Here is a 26503-nt window from a genome sequence, read left to right as displayed (position 1 = left end):
ATCCCAAATGGCACCTTATTACCAATGTAGTGCACTACCATTGACCAAAACCCTATGCACTATGTAGGGGATAATGTGCCACTTATGTCCAAAGTTTCCATTAGTGGCAGCCAAGGCCATGATTTAAGAGTTTTCCTCAGGGGAAACATTAGGCTCTGTTGTTGAGGCTCTAGTTAGGTAAACAAACTATTGGGTTCGTAGACTTGAGCTAAAAAATGATAACCCAAAGAAAGTTTAATAAGATGTCATGGCCAATAAATAGGCAATTCAACTAGGATTAAGTAGCGCTTTGGTAGAGGAGGTTAATTTGGCCTCAATTCAATAAGGAGTTTTAGCCATTCAAAGAGTAACAGAAAAAAAATCTACTTGAAACAAAATAGATACATTTGACCAGAATTGAACAGACTTGTTTGTCTGTGTTTCTATCTGATGCAGCCATCGTCTGGTTCCTCTTTAGGTTTCTTCCAACCACTGTTCTGCTACTTGCTCTCTGGGCTTCTAGGCTGGGTTATTAAAAAGAGCTTCAATACATTTGACTGATTGATTGATTTATTGATGGATTGATTGATTGATTGATTGATTGGAAAGAGGTGGAGAGTTGTGAGAGCAGCTAATAAAGGAGCTCAATTTGATCTGAGTCAAACTAACTTTGTTTGTTTGTATGTGTGTTGTCCTTCAGGTGGAGAGTTGTGAGAGCTCGTCCCCCAGCATGGACGAGGTCTCGCTGAGTGAGTTCGGCGAGTGGACGGAGATCCCAGGGGCCCACCACGTCATCCCGGGAGGCTTCATGAAGATCGTGGACCTCTTGGCGCAGGACCTTCCGTCCCGCATGATGCGCCTGGGGAAACCCGTCCGCCGCGTCCACTGGAACTACTCCGCCCAGCAACAGGAGGAGATCGCTCACGGCGACAACAACAATCGGCACGACGACGGCGACCATAACGACGACCAACGTTGCCATGGTGAGCCCAACCCCAATCCGGGCCACGCGTACCCCATCAGCGTAGAGTGCGAGGACCTCGAGTCGCTCCCCGCCGACCACGTGATCGTAACCGCCTCGCTCGGCGTCCTCAAGAACCGCCATGAGGCGCTCTTCTCACCCTCGCTGCCCGAGGACAAAGTCCTCGCCATCGAGAAGCTCGGCATCAGCACCACTGACAAGATTTTCCTGGAGTTCTCCGATCCCTTTTGGAGCCCCGAGTGCAACAGCATCCAGTTTGTGTGGGAGGACGAGGCGCAGCTGGAGCAGCCGGTCTACCCCGAGGAGCTGTGGTACCGTAAGATCTGCTCATTTGACGTGCTGTACCCGCCCGAGCGCTACGGCCACATGCTGAGCGGCTGGATCTGTGGCCAGGAGGCACTGCTCATGGAGCGCTGCGACGACGAGACAGTGGCCGAGACCTGCACCAAGCTGCTGAGACGCTTCACAGGTCAGTGTGCATGTCTGTGTGTTTGTCAGTGTGCATGTCTGTGTGTTTGTCATTGTGACATTGACATTCGTCCGTTGACTCTGTGTGTCTGTGTGTGAGTGAGTGATATACAGTAACAATGGGAGTTTTCTGAATCGAGCCAGCTTTTATACAAGTCTAGCACTAACTAGATTTCAGCTACTCAAGGTCTCCCCGAGCTGACAAGGTACCAATCTGTCATTCTGCCCCTGAACAAGGCAGTTAACCCACTGTTCCTAGGCCGTCATTGAAAAAATGAATTTGTTCTTAAACTGACTTGCCTAGTTAAATAAAGGTAACATTTTATTTGTATTTTTATGAATCAAATCATGTGTTCTTGATGGAGTGAGGACCACTGACCTAAATAACTCACTGAGATAGGCCATCATCAGCATTCCCTCACTGAGTATGAATCATGCTCTGTGCTTCAACTCATCAGTATTGGGAAGGAATACTTTTACACACACACACACACACACACACACACACACACACACGCACACACACTGTTACGAGCACACTGTAACCTTGAGGGCTGAATGAGTGCAACAATACTGTGCTCCCAGTGAGTCACGGTGACCCATTGAAGAGTCATTCCACTTATTCAGCCCTAGTGCGCCTCTAGGTATACATTAAATACAGGAAATGAGATCATCATGTGATGTCATCATTCCAAGCCTTGAGGTATATGGCCTTTCCCAGAAGGGGGTTTGGGGGGGCTGATGCTGAATGAGTCACATAGACGTCTGGCAGAGTGATGGTGTTGAATACATGTGCATCCCATAACAACTGGCCCAGGGTCAGTTTTAGTCACTGTGATCTTAATAGGTGGAGTAAGGATTGGATGAAGAAATGCTGATCCCACAAAGTTGTTAAAGGAGTTGCCTGTGGGTCTGCATCCCAGACATACATGCAATATTCTCACAGAAGAGATGAGTGAGTCTCTGCCATAGCTGCTCGACTGTGTCAAGTTGTCTTTCACCCATGAACAGGCCCCTCCCTATTAAGAGTAATGGTGACGAAAAGAAACACAGCAAATTGAAAATGGCGGCAACTGTGGTTGAGACTCATGGGTCTTTTTTAAGAGAGAACCTGACAGAAAATCAATTGTTCGATTCGACATGAGACGGGAAAAATTTCTCTCTTACGTTAAGGACATATTAAGGTTCCCGCTCCCTGGAAAACACTGTAAATGATAGTGTAGACAAGACACACACAGTTGTCTTTGGGCTGCCCTACACCGTGAAGCAAATAATTACTATTGATCGAGATTAGCCTTGTGGCTCTGCACAGCTTCAGTATTTTTCATATTGACAGAGAAAATAGGTTAAGGGATATAAGAACGCTGTCCTGGTTTAAATAGTTCAGATAAAGGTGTGTGTGGAATGAACATTAAAGACTTTTGACAGGGTCACCAATACGCTATAGACGGGGTTGGTTGTTTAGCAGCAACACCGACGTGTGCCCTACTATGAAGCAAAACAGACGGGGTTGGCTTTGATTGTTGACAACATGTAATCTATATTTTGTCTCCAATGTTTATTGAAAACATAAAAGCGTTTTCACAATGAGCACTTGTTGTCTCTTAAATACATCGTTACAGTTGTCGGTTAGCTAGCTAGCGAATTTGATAGGTTGCCATTTGGGATGCATCCCATCTCACGGGTGGACAAAGCTCAGTGTTGTGGCTGACAGTAAGTGACTGTTGTCCTCCTTCGAGGACTAAGTTATCCTCTGGTCAAGCCAGTTAGCTGACAAACAGATCATTGGAGAGTCCAGTCTAGGCTTAGCATATGTCACCGACCCGGTTACCATCACTTAATGATGACGTCAGAGGCTTTCCTGGACACACACACGCACGCCTCACTAGGGCTACACAGTTACTCCTCCCTATACAGCCAAGCCAACGGACACAATAAACCATAAACCCTGTCTTCTGCTCTGAGCGATACTCGCTGCCTGCCCTCACACTGTTTACTTCCATAGGGAGTACCCCCCTCACGGAGACTCATTAACCCACACACTGACACACTCCCCTGATGTAGGTCACTTCGGTTTACTCCCCTACGAAGCAGATTCATTGCAGATGGACTAGAGTGTCTATGGCCTCTAAGAGGGACCGTAGCTGATTAGTACTGATACAGGAGATTGGATTGGATGTGTTGGAGGATCACCTATGTTAGATGGGTAGAGGATCACTCACCATGCATCGCCATTACCTTAGGAAACTTTCAATGGCTTATTTCCACCTGCGGAAGAGTTGTGTGTGTGTGTGCGTGTGTGCGCGCACCCGTGCCTGTGTGTGTGAGAGAGAGTGTGATGGTGTGTGTGGATGTAGATGTTTCAGTGTCCCCCCAAAGGGTTTATATTGGACTGACCATCCTCTCCATCCACCTCACTGTTCCTCCTTCTCTCCCTCCTTCAGGGAACCCCAACATTCCGAAGCCGAGGCGGATCCTGCGCTCGTCGTGGGGCAGTAACCCTTACATCCGGGGCTCCTACTCCTTCACCCGGGTGGGCTCCAGTGGGGGTGACGTGGAGAAGCTAGCCATGCCCCTGCCTTACACCAAGAGCACCAAGGCTCCGGTAAGAACCGCTTCTGGATCTTTCGAAATGGAAGTAGTTGGATATTGGAATGCATTTGAAAATACACTTGGGAAGTATTGGCTTGTATTTGAAAATACGTATACAGGTATTTAAATACTCCATGCATTTTAACCCAGGTCTGTTTGGTCCTAGGGCTATTTGAAATATAGTTGTGTATATTTCTAGGAAGTTATTTGCAAATACAAATTTGGCCACATTATTTGAAAACAGTCCAACAGAAAATAAGTATTTAAATAACACGTACTTAAATATGCATGTATTTGAACCCAGACTGGATGTAGTGTATCAGCTGGGTCGTGTTAATTAGGGCACACCGTAGCGAGACGTTTCAAAACATTGTACTGTACAATGGAATGGAAAAACGAGCGTTTTTATTGAACAAGTTCAGTTAGTACCTCCCTGTTTCACTCAGTTTCAAAATGTTTTCTACTTACTGAAACATGACTCTGATTAGCTAAGGTGCTGTGAAAAGTAAGGAGCAATGTGTTAACCACGGTGGGTTATAGGGTGAAAGGCCTTCCCCAATGGCTAAGTGGTGTGAAGCGTAATGAGAATGTATTTACTTTCATTGGTCTCTGGAGGCGTGATGCTTCTTTTCAGCCACGCAAGGAACTCGTAGCATGTTGTCAGTGTGCCTGTGTTATCACTATGCCACCTAGTAAGGCAGTAAGGGATGTGACGGTCACAGTGTTGGATCAATTATGAATCATGGGTCTTGGCCAGCACCTTAGCCCCTGAAACCTGACGCATGTGTCCTTATCTTAGTGTGTGTGTGTGTGGTTCTGTCTATATGTGTGTGTGCATGGCTACTGTGTGTGTGTGTGTGTGTGTGTGTGTGTGTGTGTAGCCACTTAAAGACTGTTAAAGGAGCAGCGTGACCTTCGAGAAATCCCCCTCCCGTCAAAAGAGTGACAGATCGTCACAAGCAGCCTTCTTACATATAGACAGATATGAGAGAGAGCCTAAAAGAGCTCCCCATGGCTGCATCTAAATGGCTCACTATTCCCTATATAGTGCACTACTTTTGCCCAGGGACCATAGTGCACTACCTTTGACTAGAGCCCTATGTAGAGTATGGGGGGGGGGGGGGCATTTGGAATGTAGCCCCATGGCTCGGAGGCAGTAATAGGGTATGCATAACATATGTTGGGTCATGATGACTTTCACTGGTTTGTTAAGGTCTTGTCTTTTTTTTTTCTCTCGCCCCTCCTCTCTTCTCCATCTCTGCCCTCTCCTCTATCCGCCTATCTCCTTCTCTATTGTATTATTCTGTATGCCTCTTTATCCTCTCATTTTTTCAACCTCTCTCCTCCTTACCCTCTCAGCCTCTACAGGTGTTATTCGCCGGGGAAGCCACCCACCGGAAATACTATTCCACGACTCATGGTGCATTGCTGTCGGGACAGAGAGAGGCCACTCGTCTTACAGAGCTGTACCAGGACTTGCACAAAGAAACCACAAAGCCTAACATGTAAAAACGACTAATGAACCACTGACTAGTGAAAAAAAAAAAATTATAAACAACTTGTGTTTTATGATTTCTATATTTTATTTTATTTTTAGATTAAGTTATGCATGTAAACCAATAGTAGGGGCATTAACGATTATAATGATGATAATGATGAATACAGTTTTTACTGTATTGTAGATATATAGAGAGGGAGAGCGTGGTAGATTTGACCACTTCTATGAGATGTACTGTAAAAAGGCTGCAAAGGGTGCTGTCATCTCTTGTCCATCAATCTGTTGTTTAAAAATATATATATAATAACACGTCTATAATTTAACTGTTTTTTTTGTAAGTGCCTTCTTTATTTAATGTCATGTTATTGAAAACAAACAAAAAAATGATGGCAAGAATGAATAAACTTGTATATTAATGTGAGAAACGGTCGTGTTTCATTGTAATGCCATTTGAATGTGTCCCAGACGGTTCCTGCCGAGGACAGACATTGGCAGACGCTGACACTGTGTTCCTTAACTCGACCAATCATAGGCGAAGACACTGAAGCCCACTGTGTAACTGTGCCAAGGTAGCAGATGGCAGTGGAGCCTCAGTCAAGTCTTCACGCCTCTCAGATGTGTTATTATGTGTGTTTGTTCTTTCCTTGTGTGTGAAATGAAACGACGTGTTGTTGTGCGTGCTACATCAGGTGTTTGCCGTTGCAAAGCAATATTGGCTCAGTTAGCAGAACTAGATCTGAGGGATGCAATGCAACGAAACTGCTTCAGTTCCAATAGCTTATTTACATGTGCAGGGATACTGGAGTGATGGAGGTATATACGTATAGGGGTAAGGTGACTAGTCAACAGGATATTAGATCAACCAGAGTAGCAGCAGCTTACATGTGAGCGGGTGTGTAGAGTCAGTATAAATGTATGTGCATATTATGTGTGAGTGAGCAAATGATGGCGTGAGTGTTTGTGTGTGTGTGTTGGGGTGACAGTGTGTGTGAGTGTGTAGGGCCCTGTGAGTGTGCATAGAGACTATATACTGAAATAAAAGGTCTGTGTAGCTATTTATCAGTCGTATTGTTTGGGATAGAAGCTGTTCAAGAGCCTGTCGGTGTCAGACTTGGTGCACCGGTACCTCTTGCTATGCAACAGAGAAAATAGTCTATGGCTTGGGTGGTTGTGGTCTTTGATGATTTTCTGGGCCTTCTTTTCACACCGCCTGATATAGAGGTTCTGGATGGCAGGCAGCTCGGCTCCTTTAAGTGATTTGGACTTGAAGCTGGCTACCTGCTCCACTGCCGCCCCGTCGATGTGGATGGGAGGGTGCTGTACCCTGTTTCCTGTAGTCCACGATCAGCCCCTTGGCCTTGCTGACGTTGAGGGAGAGGTTGCTCCGGCACCACACTGCCAGGTCATTGACCTCCTCCCTGTAGGCTGACTCATCGTCGCCGGTGATCAGGCCTACCACCGTTATGTCGTCAGCGAACTTGATAATGGTGTTGGAGCCGTGCGTGGACACACAGTCGTGGGGTGAACATGGAATACATGAGGGGACTAAGCACACACCTTTGTGGTGCCCCTGTGTTAAGGATCAGTGTGTTGGAGGTGATGTTGCCTACCCTCACCACCTGGGGTCGGCCTGTCAGGAAGTCCAGGTTCCAGTTTCAGAGGGAGTGTCACGGTCGTTGTATGGAGGAGACCTAAGGCGCAGAGTGGTAAGCGTACATTCTTCTTTAATAAAGAAAGGAACACTGAATAAACTAATAAAAACAACAAAACAAACCGTGACGAAAATATGAGTAGTGCAGACAGGCAACTAAACATAGAATAAGAACCCACAAATACTCTAGTCAAAATGGCTACCTAAATATGGTCCCCAATCAGAGACAACGATTAACAGCTGCCTCTGATTGGGAATCAATTCAGGCCACCATAGACATACAAATACCTAGACTTACAAAAACCCCTAGATATAGGCGACTAAGGACCGTCGCTGGAGACCCCGGGCTGGGGACCATCGCCGGAGACCCCGGGCTGGGGATCGTCGCTGGAGGCCCCGGGCTGGGGATCGTCGCTGGAGGCCCCGGGCTGGGGATCGTCGCTGGAGGCTCCGGACTGGGGATCGTCCCTGGAGGCTCCGGACTGGGGATCGTCCCTGGAGGCTCCGGACTGGGGATCGTCCCTGGAGGCTCCGGACTGTGGCCCGTCGCTGGAGGTTCCGGACTGTTGCCCGTCGCTGGAGGTTCCGGACTGTGGCCCGTCGCTGGAGGTTCCGGTCTGGGTACTGTCGCCGGAAGCTCTGGACTGTCGAGTCGCACTGGATACCTGGTGCGTGGTGCCGGTACTGATGGTACCGGACTGGAGACACGCACCTCATGGCGAGTGCGAGGAGCAGGCACAGGACGTACTGGACTCTGGAGGCGCACTGTAGGCCTAGTGCGTGGTGCCGGCACTGGTGGTATTGGGCTGGTGACACGGACCTCAGGGCGAGTGCGGGGAGCAGGCACAGGATACACTGGGCCGTGGAGATGCATTGGAGATCTGGAACGTAGAGCTGGCACAATGCGTCCTGGCTGGATGCCCATTCGCCAAATGCGAGGAGCTGGAATGGAGCGCACCGGGCTATACTAGCGCTTTGGAGACACCATGTGTTCCACTGCATAACATGGTACCTGACCAGTAATCCGCACCCCGCGGTAAGCACGAGGAGTTGGCTCAGGTCTTCAACCTGATTCAGCCAATCTCTTCGTGTGCCCCCCCGAAAAAAAATATTGGGGCTGCCTCTCCATGCTAGCCGTGTCCGTGTCGCAAACTCCATTCTCCGGTATCCCTCCTCGCACTGTTCAATTGAATCCCAGGCGGGCTCTGGCACTCTCCCTGGGTCGACCGACCACCTCTCTACCTCCTCCCAGGTTGTCTCCCACTCATCTTTCTCCCGGGTCCAGGATGTCCACTCCTTTTTAGCATGCTGCTTGGTCCTTTTATGGTGGGTTCTTCTGTCACGGTCGTTGTGTGGAGGAGACCAAGGCGCAGCGTGTTAAGCGTACATTCTTCTTTAATAAAGAATGAACGCTGAACAAACTAACAAAAACAACAAAACGAACCGCGACACAAATATGCGTAGTGCAGACAGGCAACTAAACATAGAATACGAACCCACAAATACCCTAGACAAAATGGCTACCTAAATATGGTCCCCAATCAGAGACAAGAATAAACAGCTGCCTCTGATTGGGAACCAATTCAGGCCACCATAAACATACAAATACATAGACTTACAAAAACCACTAGATATTCAAAAACCCCTAGACAATACAAAAACTAACATACCCACCCTAGTCACACCCTGACCTAACCAAAATAATAAAGAAAACAAAGATAACTAAGGTCAGGGCGTGATAGGGAGATGTTTAGACCCAGAGTCCTAAGCTTGGTGACGAGGATAGGGCTGCTGATTTAGGATCAGTTTTGCCTTTAAGATCACAAACAATATTACACAGACAGACCGACCTGATCCTAGATCAGCACTCCTACTGTGAGACACTTTATGAATACAGGCCCAGTGTTTGATTATATTTGTCTAGAGTTTACAAAGGACATGACTGCCATCTACAGGATAATAGGATGTACTGTATATGGGACTTAAGTGTATGGTGGTCCCAGCAGTTTTTCCATCTGTTGTCTCTAGTTACTTGATATACTCCATGTAACAGTTAATCACCAACCTAGACTATGACCAGTGGTAGAAATGGAAAGGGACCCCCAAATGTAAAATCCTTGAATTCGATGTAAAAATTCACATTTTCCATGTCAAAACGATTACAATCCAGGAACCAGGTTCCCCCTGGAATGCCGAATATGAACCGAACAAGTTAGGACATGTTATGTCATGCTATGCTATGACATTGGTAAAAAAAAAAAAAAAATCCATCTCCACCATTTAGCTCAGCAGCAACCAGCACTAATGCGTGTCATCGTCTTGTTGACAATAAATCACTGCAGCAAAGCAACAGTCCATGACCTGATAGTAATGGAAGGTCACCTAGAACCTCATCAACACCTCTCTATGGCAGGCCTGCTGACACATGACTCTCGCTCACGCTTTCTCTCTCGCTTTCGCCCTGCCCTCACTCACGCAGTCACAGGCACAAATGCAATATCAACAGTAACGGAGAGTAAATGGCTGACCGATATCTGACTAATGACCAACTAGTGCCAGGGGTTAGGGGTTGAGATGGTCATTAATGAGTCGGAGGTCAAAGGTGAGACTGAAAGGGGATGGAAGGTTAGAGTCGAACCGAACCTACTGTGGTGATAGATGAAACTTTTGGATGGGAAAAAACTCAAGTGTGTGTGGGATAGAAGGGGAAACTTCCCAGAGGGCCTTATTGTGTGATCATTATTCTTATGGACAAGATTAAAGTAGAACCCCGCAGGGGTTAAACTGACCCAGATTGTGTGCTCAGTGCTTTTTGGTCCAGGAGTAGGTTTAATCCGGGACAGGGACTCTGACCCTTATACTTTAATCTTACCTGCTCAATGTGACAATTCAATATTTTGACGTTTATTAATCCCCCGTTTCTCACTGGAACATCGCCACCATGAATTACGTGCACAAAGTCAGAAAGTGCTATCCCGTGTTTTAACATTGACTTCTGAATAATTGCTACGACACTGACTTGGGTCCAGTCCTCAATATAAACAGAACTGTTTTTCCTAAGAGGAAGCTACTCTTTTCTTAAACCATCCATCTTCTGGCTGAGCAGATATCATTTGTCTTTCTTTGTCATACAGACTGGTGGTGTTGAGTCTATTTGCAGTAGTGATTGGCCTCCTTTGGCTTTCAGCCTGGTTGGAGCTTCAAGCCCATTTCCCACGATCCTGTTTTCTCATAGTTCATAGATAAGGGGACTTTTGTCAATTTTAATCCAATTAAAAAATTAGGTTGTTGTTTTATATAAACCTTTTGGCTATTTTACTTCCCCAATCCCCTGTAAAATGAGACAAATGAAAACAACCATTCCTAAAAAGGGAATTGTTTGGAACTGCACTTGGAGAAATCTGTTACATTCAATTTAAAATCCCAGTTGGGACTGCTACACAGTAGCCCCAAGGAGGAAGTGAACCTGAACAACATAATTTATTAAACATTTAACAATCTCAGGGTTGGGTAGGTAACTTTCTAAATGTAATCCATTACAGTTACTAGTTACCTGGCCAAAATTGTAATCAATTACGTAACCTTTGGATTACCTGAAATTCTGTTACATAATTCGATTACATTCTGTTACTTTTGGATTGCTTTCCACTTAAAAGGAATTAGAAGAAAACAAAGATGATCTATTAAACACATTTGGTGTGTCATCATAGTGGTCTCTGATTTATAGTCAGACTCACTCAGGTGGAACAAACTTAAACTTGCACCTTTTTTTCAATTCTGAAGAAAACAGAAAAGTGTCAATGTATTTTTTTTTCAAACCAATAATCATGTCGTTTTTGTAATCAGATTACATGTAACTAATTACTCCCCCATCCTAATTATCATTGACAATGGATATCTACTGAATTCCCATGTATTTATTCCATGACAACAGGAAGTATTACTCCCAATATAAACAGGCCAGCACTCAAGTGCTTCCATAATTGTCCATGTCAACTGTTTACTTGTGCAGTCGTTAAGTTAAACAAATTTGTGGTGGGTTGTATCTTCCCAGGGTTTAGCGAACATGTTGTAAGATTAATTTGAGAACCACAAGATGAATCATAGGCAATTAGGGAGCATGCTTCTATTCTCTGGCCAGTAGTTGATGCAGTTGCGAGGGATATCTATTTGAATACGTTTCACGGTTGCAAGCTCATCACAACGGAGGCTTTGATATACTAACTAGGCTAACTGATGGACAACAGGTGGTGCTAAATTGTAATTTGCTGTAGTGGGACCTCGGAGAACATCATTTCGAAATATGCCACGTCTTTATAATATTTGACTGAATGACTGGTAAGTGAATTTCATATTGAAATGTATATTGAACCGTTGCAAACCACGTTTGTACTGTCTATGTTTGCCTTTTTGTGTGTGTGAATAGGCCAATATTACTTTATTTTGTGTAAGGTGTCATGTCGAGATTTTTCTAAACAATGTTGAACCCCGGGCCATTTACATCGCTACACTCAAACAGTCTACATTCAACAGCGTTTCTTTTAACGTTTTTCCAAATCTTACACATTTAGGATTCTGAGTAAAACAAAGTGAGTTTGGGAAACATATTACTGTATAATGAGCCTATCATATGCCTTAGCTAAAGCATTATCAGAGCACATCCAGACACAAACCATATAGGCTTCACTGAAGGCTTGGTCATTTTATGGAGCCTCCTCCACAGTGAGTTATTAACCAGGGTCCATACTTCCATTCCTTTATCTCCCAGAGTGATGGCGTTCCTGCTTAGGGCTCTAGTGCTACCTGTCTTCCTGTCCTCGGTGCCCTGGGTGGCAGGGTCAACGTTCACCCTGCTGCTTTCCTTGCCCAACACCTCCATGCCCTTCAGTGTTGGCAGGATCGGGGCGGGCGCCCTCATCGCCATCGACGCCGTGAACCGGAGTCCCGATCTGTTGGCAGGTCAGTACTCAGAGACATTGTATAGTACATATGTGATACATAATATACATAACGCAGATCCGTTGTTTGCTATAACAAATGGACAAGGAAGTTGTATTGTATTGCATGCAACCGCTGTGAGTCCCCTGAAGCACACTGAGAAACACTGGCCACGAGGACATCAGAAGTCGTACTCATTCGATAGACACTGTAAGCTACTGTGTTGTATGTCCTCAGGTCATTGGCTGGAGCATGAGTACGTGGATGATGAGTGTAGCGACGTGAACGGCCCGGGGAAGATAGTGGAGCTACTGCACAGACGGAACTACAGCGCTTTCATTGGCCCCGCCTGCTCCGACGTAAGGCCCCCCCACTTTCACCGGCGCGAATTAACAAATCACACATTACATTGCACTAACTACATTATCTGCATTTCAAATCAAATCAAATTATCTGCATTTACAATCCAATGATGATAGAACACCCTCTTTAGGTGTGTGCGATCACTGCCAAGCTGGCAGCTTTCTGGAACATTCCCGTGGTCAGTCCCACCTGCGCAGACCAGCAGTTTCTCATCAAAAAGGTCCAATATCACTTTAATATAACTCATATGCCAGTAACTATCTGTAGCTAACTTACGTCCCTCAGAATCTGGAGTAGAATCTGAATCACAGTTGCAGCATTATCACATGCCATGTTCTGTGGCGGTGACAGGCTTACCCCACTCTTACCAGAGTGTTTGGCCCCTTCACCAAGATGGGCTCGTTCTTTGTGAAGATCTGTGAGAAGTTTGGCTGGAGACGTATAAGCATTATCTACGACCACAGACCTGCCTGGATCGTCCCTGCTGAGGGAATCCGGTACGATACGACGCAGCACGATACAATACATTCGGATACAATACAATAAATACACTTCAAAAAGACACTGGAATGTGATGTACTTCTCTACATAGGGAGGAACCTGATGAAATGACCTACCATTTATATTTCTATAAGGTACCAAGCTGAAGTCAGTAACATCACTGTGGCTAAATACCTGGCATTTCAAACACCTCTCGGGCAAGACACCACTCACACAGCCCTCACACAAGCACGTATGCTCCAGGAGGTTGCCGAGGTGTCTCGCAGTAAGTTTTCTGTGTTCCAATGTCCACACCAGCATACTATTTACATTGAAGTAATTGGCCATGCGTGCTAACTGGTATGCTAATAGGGCTATTTTAATGTAGCCTATGTTTGGTGTTTGTGTCTTGCCCTGTAGTCATAGTGATCTCAGCGCGTGGGGAGGTGGTCAGGGACTTCCTGGTCGAGGCCCACAGGAGAGGCCTCACCACAGGGGACTACGTCTTCTTCTGCTTCGAGCCCTACAGGCTGGAGGAGATGTTTGGCAACTTTGACTGGAAAAGAGGTAGGGTGTGTCCCAATTGGCACCCTACGATACAATACAATACTATATGGGGACTTTTGGGAATGCTATTGGGATTATATAACCTCAGGACGAATCAATGAATGGTGTTGATGTGCTGCAGGAGATGTGGATGACTCAGTGGCTAAGCAGGCCTACCAGGCTCTGTTTCTACTCTCTCTGTACAAACCCAACGACCAGAGGTACTGGAACTTCTCCAATGACGTCATCCGCAGATCCAGAGAGGACTTTGGCTATGCCTACTCACCCAACGAAAAGGTGTGCTATGAAACACACACACACACACCTGTCGCTTGACCCTGTCTGGAGTGCCAGATGGGATGGGCTTTGTGCTTTTGGGACTATTTCATTGGTTCCATTGCGCCAGGCAAGCTCAATTGAGCTTGACCAATTTCCAAATATTATTTTGAACCTGGGTCTGGTACTTAGCTACTATGTTTAACTGTACATATACTGTACACTCTTAGAAAAAAGGGGCAATCTAGAACTTAAAAGAGTTTGAATAACCTAGAACCTTTCCCTTTGAATAACCTTTTTTTCGTTCCAGGTAGAACCCTTTTGGTTCCAGTTAGAATTATTTTGGGTTCCATGTAGAACCCTTTCTACAGAGCGTTCTACCTGGAACCTGAAAGGTTTCTACCTGGAACCAACATGGGTTTCTCCTATTGGGACAGCTGAAGAATCTTTGGAACCCTTTTTTCTAAGAGTGTATATACAGGATATGTAATTATCTATTTCTGACTGTTTGTCCAATGGCAGGTGTCGGTGCTGGCAGCCATAGCCCATGACTCTGTATGGCTGTATGCTCAGGCTCTGAATGAAACCCTGGCGGAACGCGGGGACCCATACGACGGCTTCACCATAACCCGCAAGATGTGGAACCGAACCATCACAGGTCAGCCCTTTTGGATGATTAATTTCACCTGTACGTTATCAGGTAGGTAGGTATAACCTTAATGGTTGCAGTTAAAGGTCCATTGATATTATTTACAGATGTTATTTACAGTTATTTACAAGAGTGATTATATTTCATTTATATAATACAATTATTTCATTTGATTTTTTATGTTTTGCACAGCAGACCCATTGAGGTCAAAATTCCTATTTTTCAAGGGAGACCTGGCCAAGAAGGCAGCTTCATTGCCTCACAGAGAGATGTACAGGTAACTGCAAAAACAACGAGTAAATGAGGAATACAAAGTATATTGAAAGCAGGTGCTTCAACACAGGAGTTAATTAAGCAGTTTACATCCTATCATGCTTTGGGTCTTGTATAAAAATAAACAGCAGCCCATTCATTTGGCCCAATGCCTTATTAAGACACTATGTTGGTGTTTCCTTGATTTTGGCAGTTACCTGTATATGACGGTGTTTCAAACATAATGACACGTGAGGTGTGGATTGCCCATATGTTTGTTTTCTGGACTTTGTTTTTATGTTTGTTTTCTGTCATTAGGTATCCAGGGTGACGTTACCATGGACGCCAATGGAGACAGGGAGTCTGCCTATATGATGAAGCACATCCAGGGCGGAGAGAACGACAGGGAGTTCAAAGTCAGACGCTAACACCCTAATCACACTTTCTCTTTATCTCTGTCACTCGCTCTGTTTTCTTTCTATCACTCCAACACTTCCTTTCTGTCTATTTCTATCACTTTGTCACTCTCTATCTTTCAGTCCTTCTATGTCCTACATCGCACTCTCTGTCTCTCGGTCTCTCTGTCACTCTCTATTTCTCCATCTTTATCTTGCCATACCACTCTCTGTCTGCCTATTTCCGTATTGAAAAAAATATATAAAACCTCTCTCTCTTGCACTCTCTCTCTCTCTCTTTTTTTTGTTGTTGTTGTTGCTCTCTCTCTCTCTCTCTCTCTCCCTCCCTCCTTTCCAACCCTCTGTTTTCCCCTTATTTTCTGCTAACGTCTACAGTGTTCACATCTGAAGCCACTTTTATCACAGCCTGTCAAAAACTTTAACACCCATGTTGACACTCTTCTGAACAATTACAGTGCTGATTTAATTCTTTGCCACTGAATTCATTGTCGTTTTACTTTTCAACCTGAATCTTTCTCTTCGGCCCACATTTCAGTTGTCTGATTTCAGTGTATTTCTGATCCTGAACACCCAACCAGTGGAACACAGAGTGCAACACACACACACACACACACTCCTCCACTCTTCTATCGAGTACCTACTTAGGACCAGCTTGGTCATCAGGGCCACTACTAAAAGCTCTGGAGAGTGCAGTCTCTTAATTATCACCTTGAAATGGCTTTGAATATTGGACCTTAAAGTTATTTAAAATTACAGTTATTTATTATAAATGTATTTTGTTGCAACATTCTTCTCTGTTGGCCCCTCGCTGCTGGTTTCAAAACAAAACCAAATGTTATTTTGGTTTCTGTCGACGTGGTTTCATCCGACCATGCATCTCATCACCTTTCAAGTCTCATGTCTTCTCAGCAAATGAGTGATGTGGCAACAAAATGAGTACATTTAAAAAAGATCTAAGGGAAATGTAAACCGATCAGCCAGGAGGTTTTGAGCTTCACAATAGTGAGAGCATGCATACCGGAAAAACAATAATGATCATTTGCATGCACTGCCTATTGACATACTGACATTCAGTATTACAGTACAGTGCCGTGCGAAAGTATTCGGCCCCCTTGAACTTTGCGACCTTTTGCCACATTTCAGGCTTCAAACATAAAGATATAAAACTGTATTTTTTTTGTGAATAATCAACAACAAGTGGGACACAATCATGAAGTGGAACGACATTTATTGGATATTTCAAACTTTTTTAACAAATCAAAAACTGAAAAATTGGGCGTGCAAAATTATTCAGCCCCCTTAAGTTAATACTTTGTAGCGCCACCTTTTGCTGCGATTACAGCTGTAAGTCGCTTGGGGTATGTCTCTATCAGTTTTGCACATCGAGAGACTGAAATTTTTTCCCATTCCTCCTTGCAAAACAGCTCGAGCTCAGTGTGGTTGGATGGAGAGCATTTGTGAACAGCAGTTTTCAGTTCTTTCCACAGATTCTCGATTGGATTCAGGTCTGGACTTTGACTTGGCCATTCTAACACCTGGATATGTTTATTTTTGAACCATTCCATTGTAGATTTTGCTTTATGTTTTGGATCATTGTCTTGTTGGAAGACAAATCTCCATCCCAGTCTCAGGTCTTTTGCACACTCCATCAGGTTTTCTTCCAGAATGGTCCTGTATTTGGCTCCATCCATCTTCCCATCAATTTTAACCATCTTCCCTGTACCTGCTGAAGAAAAGCAGGCCCAAACCATGATGCTGCCACCACCATGTTTGACAGTGGGGATGGTGTGTTCAGCTGTGTTGCTTTTACGCCAAACATAACGTTTTGCATTGTTGCCAAAAAGTTCAATTTTGGTTTCATCTGACCAGAGCACCTTCTTCCACATGTTTGGTGTGTCTCCCAGGTGGCTTGTGGCAAACTTTAAACAACACTTTTTATGGATATCTTTAAGAAATGGCTTTCTTCTTGCCACTCTTCCATAAAGGCCAGATTTGTGCAATATACGCCTGATTGTTGTCCTATGGACAGAGTCTCCCACCTCAGCTGTAGATCTCTGCAGTTCATCCAGAGTGATCATGGGCCTCTTGGCTGCATCTCTGATCAGTCTTCTCCTTGTATGAGCTGAAAGTTTAGAGGGACGGCCAGGTCTTGGTAGATTTGCAGTGGTCAGATACTCCTTCCATTTCTATATTATCGCTTGCACAGTGCTCCTTGGGATGTTTAAAGCTTGGGAAATCTTTTTGTATCCAAATCCGGCTTTAAACTTCTTCACAACAGTATCTCGGACCTGCCTGGTGTGTTCCTTGTTCTTCATGATGCTCTCTGCGCTTTTAACGGACCTCTGAGACTATCACAGTGCAGGTGCATTCATACGGAGACTTGATTACACACAGGTGGATTGTATTTATCATCATTAGTCATTTAGGTCAACATTGGATCATTCAGAGATCCTCACTGAACTCCTGGAGAGAGTTTGCTGCACTGAAAGTAAAGGGGCTGAATAATTTTGCACGCCCAATTTTTCAGTTTTTGATTTGTTAAAAAAGTTAGAAATATCAAATAAATGTTGTTCCACTTCATGATTGTGTCCCACTTGCTGTTGATTCTTCACAAAAAAATACAGTTTTATATCTTTATGTTTGAAGCCTGAAATGTGGCGAAAGGTTGCAAAGTTCAAGGGGGCCGAATACTTTCGCAAGGCACTGTAGATCTGACTTGTATTTTGGATAGCATGTGGATGCTATATTGATTACTATGGCAAGTTAAGATCATGCCAGCATCTGAAATGGGCTGCATTCAACACACAGCCTTTTATTATGCCAAAAATGTTAAGTAATCATAGGTCATGCTATCTTCTCACCTGGTAGGTAATCGCCAATTACTTTGGTACGAATAAGGCTTATGAGCCAGTGGAGGGGGTCCAAGTCTACTGGCCAGGAGGGAGGAAGACCCCACCGAAGGACACACCCCACTTTGGCTTCAAAGATGAGCTCTTCATCAATATCGGTACTGTGTGTTTGTTACACCAATGGACCTTCTCTTAGTCTTCTCTAGTCTCTGCAGTACTCACATGATCATTTTGTGTTGAGTTGATAGCTGACCCTTATCAGACCTGCTTGGGTTAGGTATATACAGTTGGGAAAAAAAGTATTTAGTCAGCCACCAATTGTGCAAGTTCTCCCACTTAAAAAGATGAGAGGCCTGTAATTTTCCTCATAGGTACACTTCAACTATGACAGACAAAATGAGAAAAGAAATCACATTGTAGGATTTTAATGAATTTATTTGCAAATGATGGTGGAAAATAAGTATTTGGTGAATAACAAAAGTTTATCTCAATACTTTGTTATATACCCTTTGTTGGCAATGACAGAGGTCAAACGTTTTCTGTAAGTCTTCACAAGGTTTTCACACACTGTTGCTGGTATTTTAGCCCACTCCTCCATGCAGATCTCCTCTAGAGCAGTGATGTTTTGGGGCTGTTGCTGGGCAACACGGACTTTCAACTCCCTCCAAAGATTTTCTATGGGGTTGAGATCTGGAGACTGGCTAGGCCACTCCAGGACCTTGAAATGCTTCTTACGAAGCCACTCCTTCGTTGCCCGGGCGGTGTGTTTGGGATCATTGTCATGCTGAAAGACCCAGCCACGTTTCATCTTCAATGCCCTTGCTGATGGTAGGCTTTGTTATTTTGGTCCCAGCTCTCTGCAGGTCATTCACTAGGTCCCCCCGTGTGGTTCTGGGATTTTTGCTCACCGTTCTTGTGATCATTTTGACCCCACGGGGTGAGATCTTGCATGGAGCCCCAGATCAAGGGAGATTATCAGTGGTCTTGTATGTCTTCCATTTCCTAATAATTGCTCCCACAGTTGATTTCTTCAAACCAAGCTGCTTACCTATTGCAGATTCAGTCTTCCCAGCCTGGTGCAGGTCTACAATTTTGTTTCTGGTGTCCTTTGACAGCTCTTTGGTCTTGGCCATAGTGGAGTTTGGAGTGTGACTGTTTGAGGTTGTGGACAGGTGTCTTTTATACTGATAGCAAGTTCAAACAGGTGCCATTTAATACAGGTAACGAGTGGAGAACAGAGGAGCCTCTTAAAGAAGAAGTTACAGGTCTGTGAGAGCCAGAAATCTTGCTTGTTTGTAGGTGACCAAATACAGTGCCTTGCGAAAGTATTCGGCCCCCTTGAACTTTGCGACCTTTTGCCAGATTTCAGGCTTCAAACATAAAGATATAAAACTGTATTTTTTTGTGAAGAATCAACAACAAGTGGGACATAATCATGAAGTGGAACGACATTTATTGGATATTTCAAACTTTTTTAACAAATCAAAAACTGAAAAATTGGGCGTGCAAAATTATTCAGCCCCTTTACTTTCAGTGCAGCAAACTCTCTCCAGAAGTTCAGTGAGGATCTCTGAATGATCCAATGTTGACCTTAATGACTAATGATGATGAATACAATCCACCTGTGTGTAATCAAGTCTCCGTATAAATGCACCTGCCCTGTGATAGTCTCAGAGATCCGTTAAAAGCGCAGAGAGCATCATGAAGAACAAGGAACACACCAGCCAGGTCCGAGATACTGTTGTGAAGAAGTTTAAAGCCGGATTTGGATACAAAAATATTTCCCAAGCTTTAAACATCCCAAGGAGCACTGTGCAAGCGATAATATTGAAATGGAAGGAGTATCAGACCACTGCAAATCTACCAAGACCTGGCCGTCCCTCTAAACTTTCAGCTCATACAAGGAGAAGACTGATCAGAGATGCAGCCAAGAGGCCCATGATCACTCTGGATGAACTGCAGAGATCTACAGCTGAGGTGGGAGACTCTGTCCATAGGACAACAATCAGTCGTATATTGCACAAATCTGGCCTTTATGGAAGAGTGGCAAGAAAGCCATTTCTTAAAGATATCCATAAAAAGTGTAATTTAAAGTTTGCCGCAAGCCACCTGGGAGACACACCAAACATGTGGAAGAAGGTGCTCTGGTCAGATGAAACCAAAATTGAACTTTTTGGCAACAATGCAAAACGTTATGTTTGGCGTAAAAGCAACACAGCTCATCACCCTGAACACCCTGAACACACCAGATGGATGGAGCCAAATACAGGACCATTCTGGAAGAAAACCTGATGGAGTGTGCAAAAGACCTGAGACTGGGACGGAGATTTGTCTTCCAACAAGACAATGATCCAAAACATAAAGCAAAATCTACAATGGAATGGTTCAAAAATTAACATATCCAGGTGTTAGAATGGCCAAGTCAAAGTCCAGACCTGAATCCAATCGAGAATCTGTGGAAAGAACTGAAAACTGCTGTTCACAAATGCTCTCCATCCAACCTCACTGAGCTCGAGCTGTTTTGCAAGGAGGAATGGGAAAAAATTTCAGTCTCTCGATGTGCAAAACTGATAGAGACATACCCCAAGCGACTTACAGCTGTAATCGCAGCAAAAGGTGGTGCTACAAAGTATTAACTTAAGGGGGCTGAATCATTTTGCACGCCCAATTTTTCAGTTTTTGATTTGTTAAAAAAGTTTGAAATATCCAATAAATGTCGTTCCACTTCATGATTGTGTCCCACTTGTTGTTGATTCTTCACAAAAAAATACAGTTTTATATCTTTATGTTTGAAGCCTGAAATGTGGCAAAATGTCGCAAAGTTCAAGGGGGCCGAATACTTTCGCATGCACTGTACTTATTTTCCACCATAATTTGCAAATAAATTCATTAAAAATCCTACAATGTGATTTTCTGGAATTTTTTTTCTCATTTTGTCTGTCATAGTTGAAGTGTACCTATGATGAAAATTACAGGCCTCTCATCTTTTTAATTGGGAGAACTTGCACAATTGGTGGCTGACTAAATACTTTTTTGCCCCACTGTATGACCAAAAATGCAGCTGCTGGTTAAATGTTGTCCCATGCTTTCTGGTAATACTCATTATCAGTCTAATGCAATGATGTAGATATATACCCTGAATTGCTGATGATTTGCGAGGCTTTGAAGCCATCGGTCGGCCATTTTGGCACGCCCCAGTAGGTACAGTCATCCATAGGAATGAATGGATTTCTACAGTATTTTAATTAAATGTTTCAAGGACAAAATGAATATTAGTATTTTGATGTTGAAGTGGGGAAAGTACCATTAGTAATCCAACAAAATAACTTGAAATAAGGAAGATGTTGAATATATGTTTCTATTTTTATGTTTAGCTCACGTAATATAATTTAAAAGTATGTATTAAGTTGTCTGTAATATAATACATTTGGCAAAAAACGAATACAGACATAAATGCATTTCTATAGCTTCCAAAAATATTTGGTGCCAAAATGTGCCAAAATGGAGGCAAAGTGACTTCAACACAGCGCCTCCTGTTAGACATTTGGTGTATATATAAACCATTGGTCTCATGATATAAATGTATAATTTATTTAGTCATAATTTATTTCCGATCTTAATTAATTTATCAAAGTACATTCGTTTGATTAGTTAATTTGTTTACTTGATGAAAAACAGCAGGCAGCTGGCATGGTGGTCTGTCCTCTCCAGGCTTGTATGTCCTTATATGTCATGTAAGTATTGTCACTTGACAGCACTTGCAGTGTGTTACCACACCAAATGGGGGGGCCAGAGACCCATATATCCTCTAAAGAACCAGAGAGAATGAGAATTGACTCCCAAAAATAATGACACATTGAATAATTCACTTATGCCTGCTGGACGAAAGGAAATCTTTATTTTATTTTCCACTGAAATATGGACTTCTTTTAATACCGTTTTATGAAAGTCCCCTCAGCTACCTAGGTAGACCTCAGTCTAATGGTCTAGCCAGGGTTATGTAACGGGTTGCGTTACAAATGACACCCTATTCCCTACACAGTCCTTGTCCAAAGTGGAACACTGAATGGAATAGGGTGCTATTTGAGAAGGTTTTATTCTTTGTTATCAATTGTGTTCTATCTGGAATTCTCTATCTGGATTTGATATGGTCCGAAAATGTTTTCTTTGCCGTTGCTTCCAGCTTGCTTTGGCAGACAGGGACTTGTACATATGGCCCCTAGAAGAATGTGTGGAACTTATTGATGTTTGGGCTTTATTATATATATATATATATATATATATATATATATATATATATATATATATATATATATATATATATATATAAAATAAGTGTTAAGAAGGGATTGATGTGGGAGAGACGCAAGAATGCAAATGAGAAAGTTTTATTTGACCACCTGTTTATGAAAATAACACTTTTGTGCATTTATTGATAAGTTAATCCCCTTTAAACGATGATAAAGATTCAAACTTGCAATCTAATACATTAGCTACACTACACATTATTGATTTATTTCCCCTTTATTTTTTCAGGAGTTTATATTGAGAAAATCTATTTTCCACATGAGTCATGAAAAGCAATAAAAATCAATGTTTAATAAAAGGTTTGTTTGAGAACAGTCTGTGCTACCACGTATTTCGGGCGTGACCGTTTGGCATTGTTGACCTGTCATCAAAGCTTATGCTACAGTGTACGTGTGTATTTGTGTTGCAGAGAAGAGGTTTGCGATAGCTGTGGGGACCATTGCTGTTTTCCTGGCCACCGGGACACTTATCATATGTCTTCTCTACAGGTACACACACACACACACACACACACACACACACACACACACACACACACACAGTATTGCCCTTTTTCCATCTAGCGGTAGTCCAGCCGTTGCAAATGTACAACGTGCAGCGCTGTTCCGGTAAGTCATGTGTATAGTCCATAGTGTGGAGCTCTCTCTCGCTTTATCGCTCTCTGTCTCCCATGTAATTAGAGGAGTTTGGCAGCCAACGCAGGGATTCATTTTTGAATATCCCAGCATTATTCAGGAAAGTGGGGAGAGGGCATCATAAGGCTCGCATTGCTTTCACACAAAAGATGGATTAATGCAGAATGAATCTGTACCCACTTGCTTATCTTTTTCTCGTCATGAACTCACCCAAAGCCCCATGTGTGTGCGTGCATGTAATTTGTGTGTGTGTGTGTGTGTGTTTGATCCCACTTCAACCTGTGTGTGAGTGAGCATGCAGGAAACTATCATCCTTAGGAATAAGACATTCGCTCCAATGTCTCGGTGGCTCAGCCTCTAGTTTAGCCCACATGACCCTTTCATGTGATAACATTTTCCTTTCCAAATGATTACTTTTAAATTAGCGGCGGCAGGGTAGCCTGGTGGTTAGAGCGTTGGACTAGTAACCAAAAGTGTTGCTAGATCGAATCCCCGAGCTGATAAGGTACATATCTGTCGATCTGCCCATGAAAAAGGCAGTTAACCCACTGTTCCTAGGCCATCATTGTAAATAACAATTTGTTCTTAACTGACTTGCCTAAATGGGAACATTTATGCAATAATATGAACGGCGTGGTGATTGCTAGTCCTGGGAGGAGGCCTTGATGCCCACGAGCATTAAGAACGATGGTTCAATAACAGTTAATAATGGAGAGAGAGGAAGTAGAGAGAGAGAGAGAGAGAGAGAGAATGGTACACTGTACTACTGTGAAGGCCCTATCTGCAGCCGACGTGTAGGCATTGTGTTCACGAAACAAGTTATGCCATTGTTTATTATGTGGAGCAAGTTAGTAGATTTTAAATTGTGTGCAAGTCCCATATAATAGGTCTGCAGTATTCTTGCAGACACTAAAATGATCTAAATGCATGAAACAAGAATTGACAATTGTGTTCCCCTACCTGTAAATTAAGGAGATGAAATATATTTGACATTGTGTATAAAAAGCCCGTTGAACAGGTGCCAGTGTTGTGACCCAGGCACAAACACATGCATGTGTGACAGAGTGGAAATTCCAACAGTTGCATATGCACTGCACCCCCATGGAACAGGCTTTGACGTTGCTTGGCACTGTTATATGAGTTTTGCATACAATAGAAAACCTGCACAGTTTCTCAGGAGAAACACAATTCGATGTCGTTGCCCATGTAGTGTTAAGTGCAGTAGGTCATCATGATGTTTTTGACCCAGGAAGTACTTCTCCTGTGACACAGGAAACACATCATCCGGAAGAAGGTGTCTGTGGTCCTATGGAGGGTTAGCCCCGGTGATGTCACCATGATGGGGAACAGCTCGTCCTCGGCAGGAAAGGTGAGGCAGGGGAGGAGGGGTTTGAGTCACTGGCAACGTTCCAGGCTGACTACACAGCAGACACTTGCCAGATCTCTCACGTCTGGATAGGTGTTTAACGTATCAGCTAACATCTGATGCCTGACTGCACAGTTGATGACGTTGCATATTATCTTTGGTTGATGCCAAACCCCCCAAAGCCTATATTCCCTACAGTACCACCTTACTCTCCTTTCCCAAAAACTGCAGCGTTACGACCGTACTGAAGCAAGCACTTTTTCTATTCCTCTGCTAAATTTTAGCGCATCATTTCATCCTTATACATTTTTCAATGACCATACTACAGTACCTTTACTATTATGAATTGGTACTCAACTTTGTGCACCCACTCCTCTCAGTTACTGTGCCCTGTTTTGTTGTTTAATGAAAACCACCACTAAGGAGAAATAACAAATGATTCAGTGTAATGACTTTCACAAGGATCAACTAATTAATGCAGGTTTTCCACTAACATATGTCATTTAGCAGATACTTTTATCCAAAGGAACGTACAGCCTTGGATGCATACATTTTAAGTATGGGTGGTCCCAGGAGTTAAACCAGCTGTCCTGGAATTGCAAGCACCATGCTCTACCAACTAACTAATCTACAGTGGACCACAGAGAAACTCTCTCTCTCTCTCTCTCTCACACACACACACACGCACGCTCATATTAAAGTGCATGATAATGTGGATTGTTGTGTGTTTACAGGTACCGTACCTCAACTCCAAGTCCATCGATGATTCTCTGGAATCCATCCTGGGAAATATGAAGGACAAACCATCCTCCCACAGAACGGCCGTCTATAAAGTGAGAATTGCTTGTCCTCATTGCTAACTTTTACAATGTTGCATTTAGGGCCTTGAGTTTTTCCTATAAGTGCGAATCAATTGCTTGTCCATATTGGCAACACTTTACTTATACAATGTTGAAATTAGGGCCTTGAATTTTTCTAATAACTTACTTGACTGGAGGAGGAGTGAGAGGTAGAAAGAGGTGAGAGGGGGAATATAATTTGGGCCCAGAGTTTTTCAGGGCTAGGCGTTATTTATATTCCATCCCCACCATGCCTCAGAAGTGGAATAACTACACTACCAGTCAAAAGTTTTATAACACTTACTCATTCAAGGGTTTTTCTTTATTTCTTTTACTATTTTCTGCATTGTAGAATAACAGTGAAGACACCAACTATGAAATAACACATATGGAATCATGTAGTAACCAGAAAAGTGTTAAACAAATCAAAATATATTTTACATTTGAGAGTCTTCAAATAGCCTCCCTTTGCCTTGATGACAGCTTTGCACACGCTAGGCATTCTCTCAACCAGCTTCATGAGGTAGTCACCTGTAATGCATTTCAATTAACAGGTGTGCCTTCTTAAAAGTACATTTTTAGAATTTCTTTCCTTCTTAATGCGTTTGAGCCAATCAGTTTTGTTGTGACAAAGTAGGGAGGTATACAGAATATAGCCCTATTTGGTAAAATACCAAGTCTATATTATGGCAAGAACAGCTCAAATAAGCAAAGAGAAACGACTGTCCATCATTAGTTTAAGACATGAAGGTCAGTCAATATGGAAAATGTCAAGAACATTGAAGGTTTCTTCAAGTGCATTCACAAAAACCATCAAGTGCTATGATGAAACTGGCTCTCATGAGGACCACCACAGGAATGGAAGACCCAGAGTTACCTATGCTGCAGAGGATAAGTTCATTAGAGTTACCAGCCTCAGAATTTGCAGCCCAAATAAACACTTCACAGAGTTCAAGTAACAGACACATCTAAACATCAACTGTTTAGGCCTTCGTGGTCGAATTACTGCCAAGAAACCACTTGGTTTGGCGTCCAAAATTGAGATTTTTGGCTCCAACCGCCATGTCTTTGTGAAATGCGGTGTGGGTGAATTGATGATTGCTGAATGTGTATTTCCCACCGTAAAGAATGGAGGAGGAGGTGTTATGGTGTGGGGGTGTTTTGCTGCTGACACTGTCTGTGATTTATTTTGAATTCAAGGCACACTTAACCAACATGGCTAACACAGCAATCTGCAGTGCTAGTCCCAAACCAGATGGGATGGTGTATCATTTGTTTTTCAATAGGACAATGACCCAACACACCTCCAGTCTGTGTAAGGGCTATTTTACCAAGAAGGAGAGTGATGGGGTGCTTCATCAGATGACCTGGCCTCCACTATCACCCAACCTCAACCAAACTGAGATGGTTTGGAAT

General features: G+C 43.4%; 2 protein-coding genes across 3 annotated transcripts in view; both read left to right on the top strand.

Moving 5' to 3' along the window:
* LOC110534332 (spermine oxidase) overlaps window positions 1-5940 on the top strand; it is a 28985-nt gene extending 23045 nt beyond the window's left edge. Inside the window, exons 5-7 of the mRNA XM_021619123.2 lie at window positions 680-1430; window positions 3874-4034; window positions 5381-5940. Coding sequence (XP_021474798.1) covers window positions 680-1430; window positions 3874-4034; window positions 5381-5530 — 1062 coding nt within the window. The 3' untranslated portion in view covers window positions 5531-5940. The remainder of the gene's footprint in view (window positions 1-679; window positions 1431-3873; window positions 4035-5380) is intronic.
* Window positions 5941-11150: 5210 nt separating this feature from the next.
* The window catches only part of si:dkey-37g12.1 (atrial natriuretic peptide receptor 1), a 33477-nt gene continuing 18124 nt past the window's right edge, over window positions 11151-26503 (top strand). For both annotated transcript variants that reach the window (XM_021619122.2, XM_021619121.2), the window contains exons 1-14: window positions 11151-11508; window positions 11939-12129; window positions 12346-12467; window positions 12602-12691; window positions 12823-12968; window positions 13107-13237; window positions 13372-13518; window positions 13640-13794; window positions 14296-14431; window positions 14993-15090; window positions 17959-18097; window positions 22657-22735; window positions 24155-24251; window positions 24983-25081. In XM_021619122.2, the coding sequence (XP_021474797.1) occupies window positions 11943-12129; window positions 12346-12467; window positions 12602-12691; window positions 12823-12968; window positions 13107-13237; window positions 13372-13518; window positions 13640-13794; window positions 14296-14431; window positions 14993-15090; window positions 17959-18097; window positions 22657-22735; window positions 24155-24251; window positions 24983-25081 (1626 nt within the window). In that variant the 5' untranslated portion in view covers window positions 11151-11508; window positions 11939-11942. The remainder of the gene's footprint in view (window positions 11509-11938; window positions 12130-12345; window positions 12468-12601; window positions 12692-12822; window positions 12969-13106; window positions 13238-13371; window positions 13519-13639; window positions 13795-14295; window positions 14432-14992; window positions 15091-17958; window positions 18098-22656; window positions 22736-24154; window positions 24252-24982; window positions 25082-26503) is intronic.

The sequence above is a fragment of the Oncorhynchus mykiss genome, chromosome 10, assembly GCF_013265735.2.
Source record: "Oncorhynchus mykiss isolate Arlee chromosome 10, USDA_OmykA_1.1, whole genome shotgun sequence".
Taxonomy (NCBI): Eukaryota; Metazoa; Chordata; class Actinopteri; order Salmoniformes; family Salmonidae; genus Oncorhynchus; species Oncorhynchus mykiss.
The sequence above is the reverse complement of the archived record's forward strand: the minus strand, read 5'-3'. Positions and strand labels throughout refer to the sequence as shown.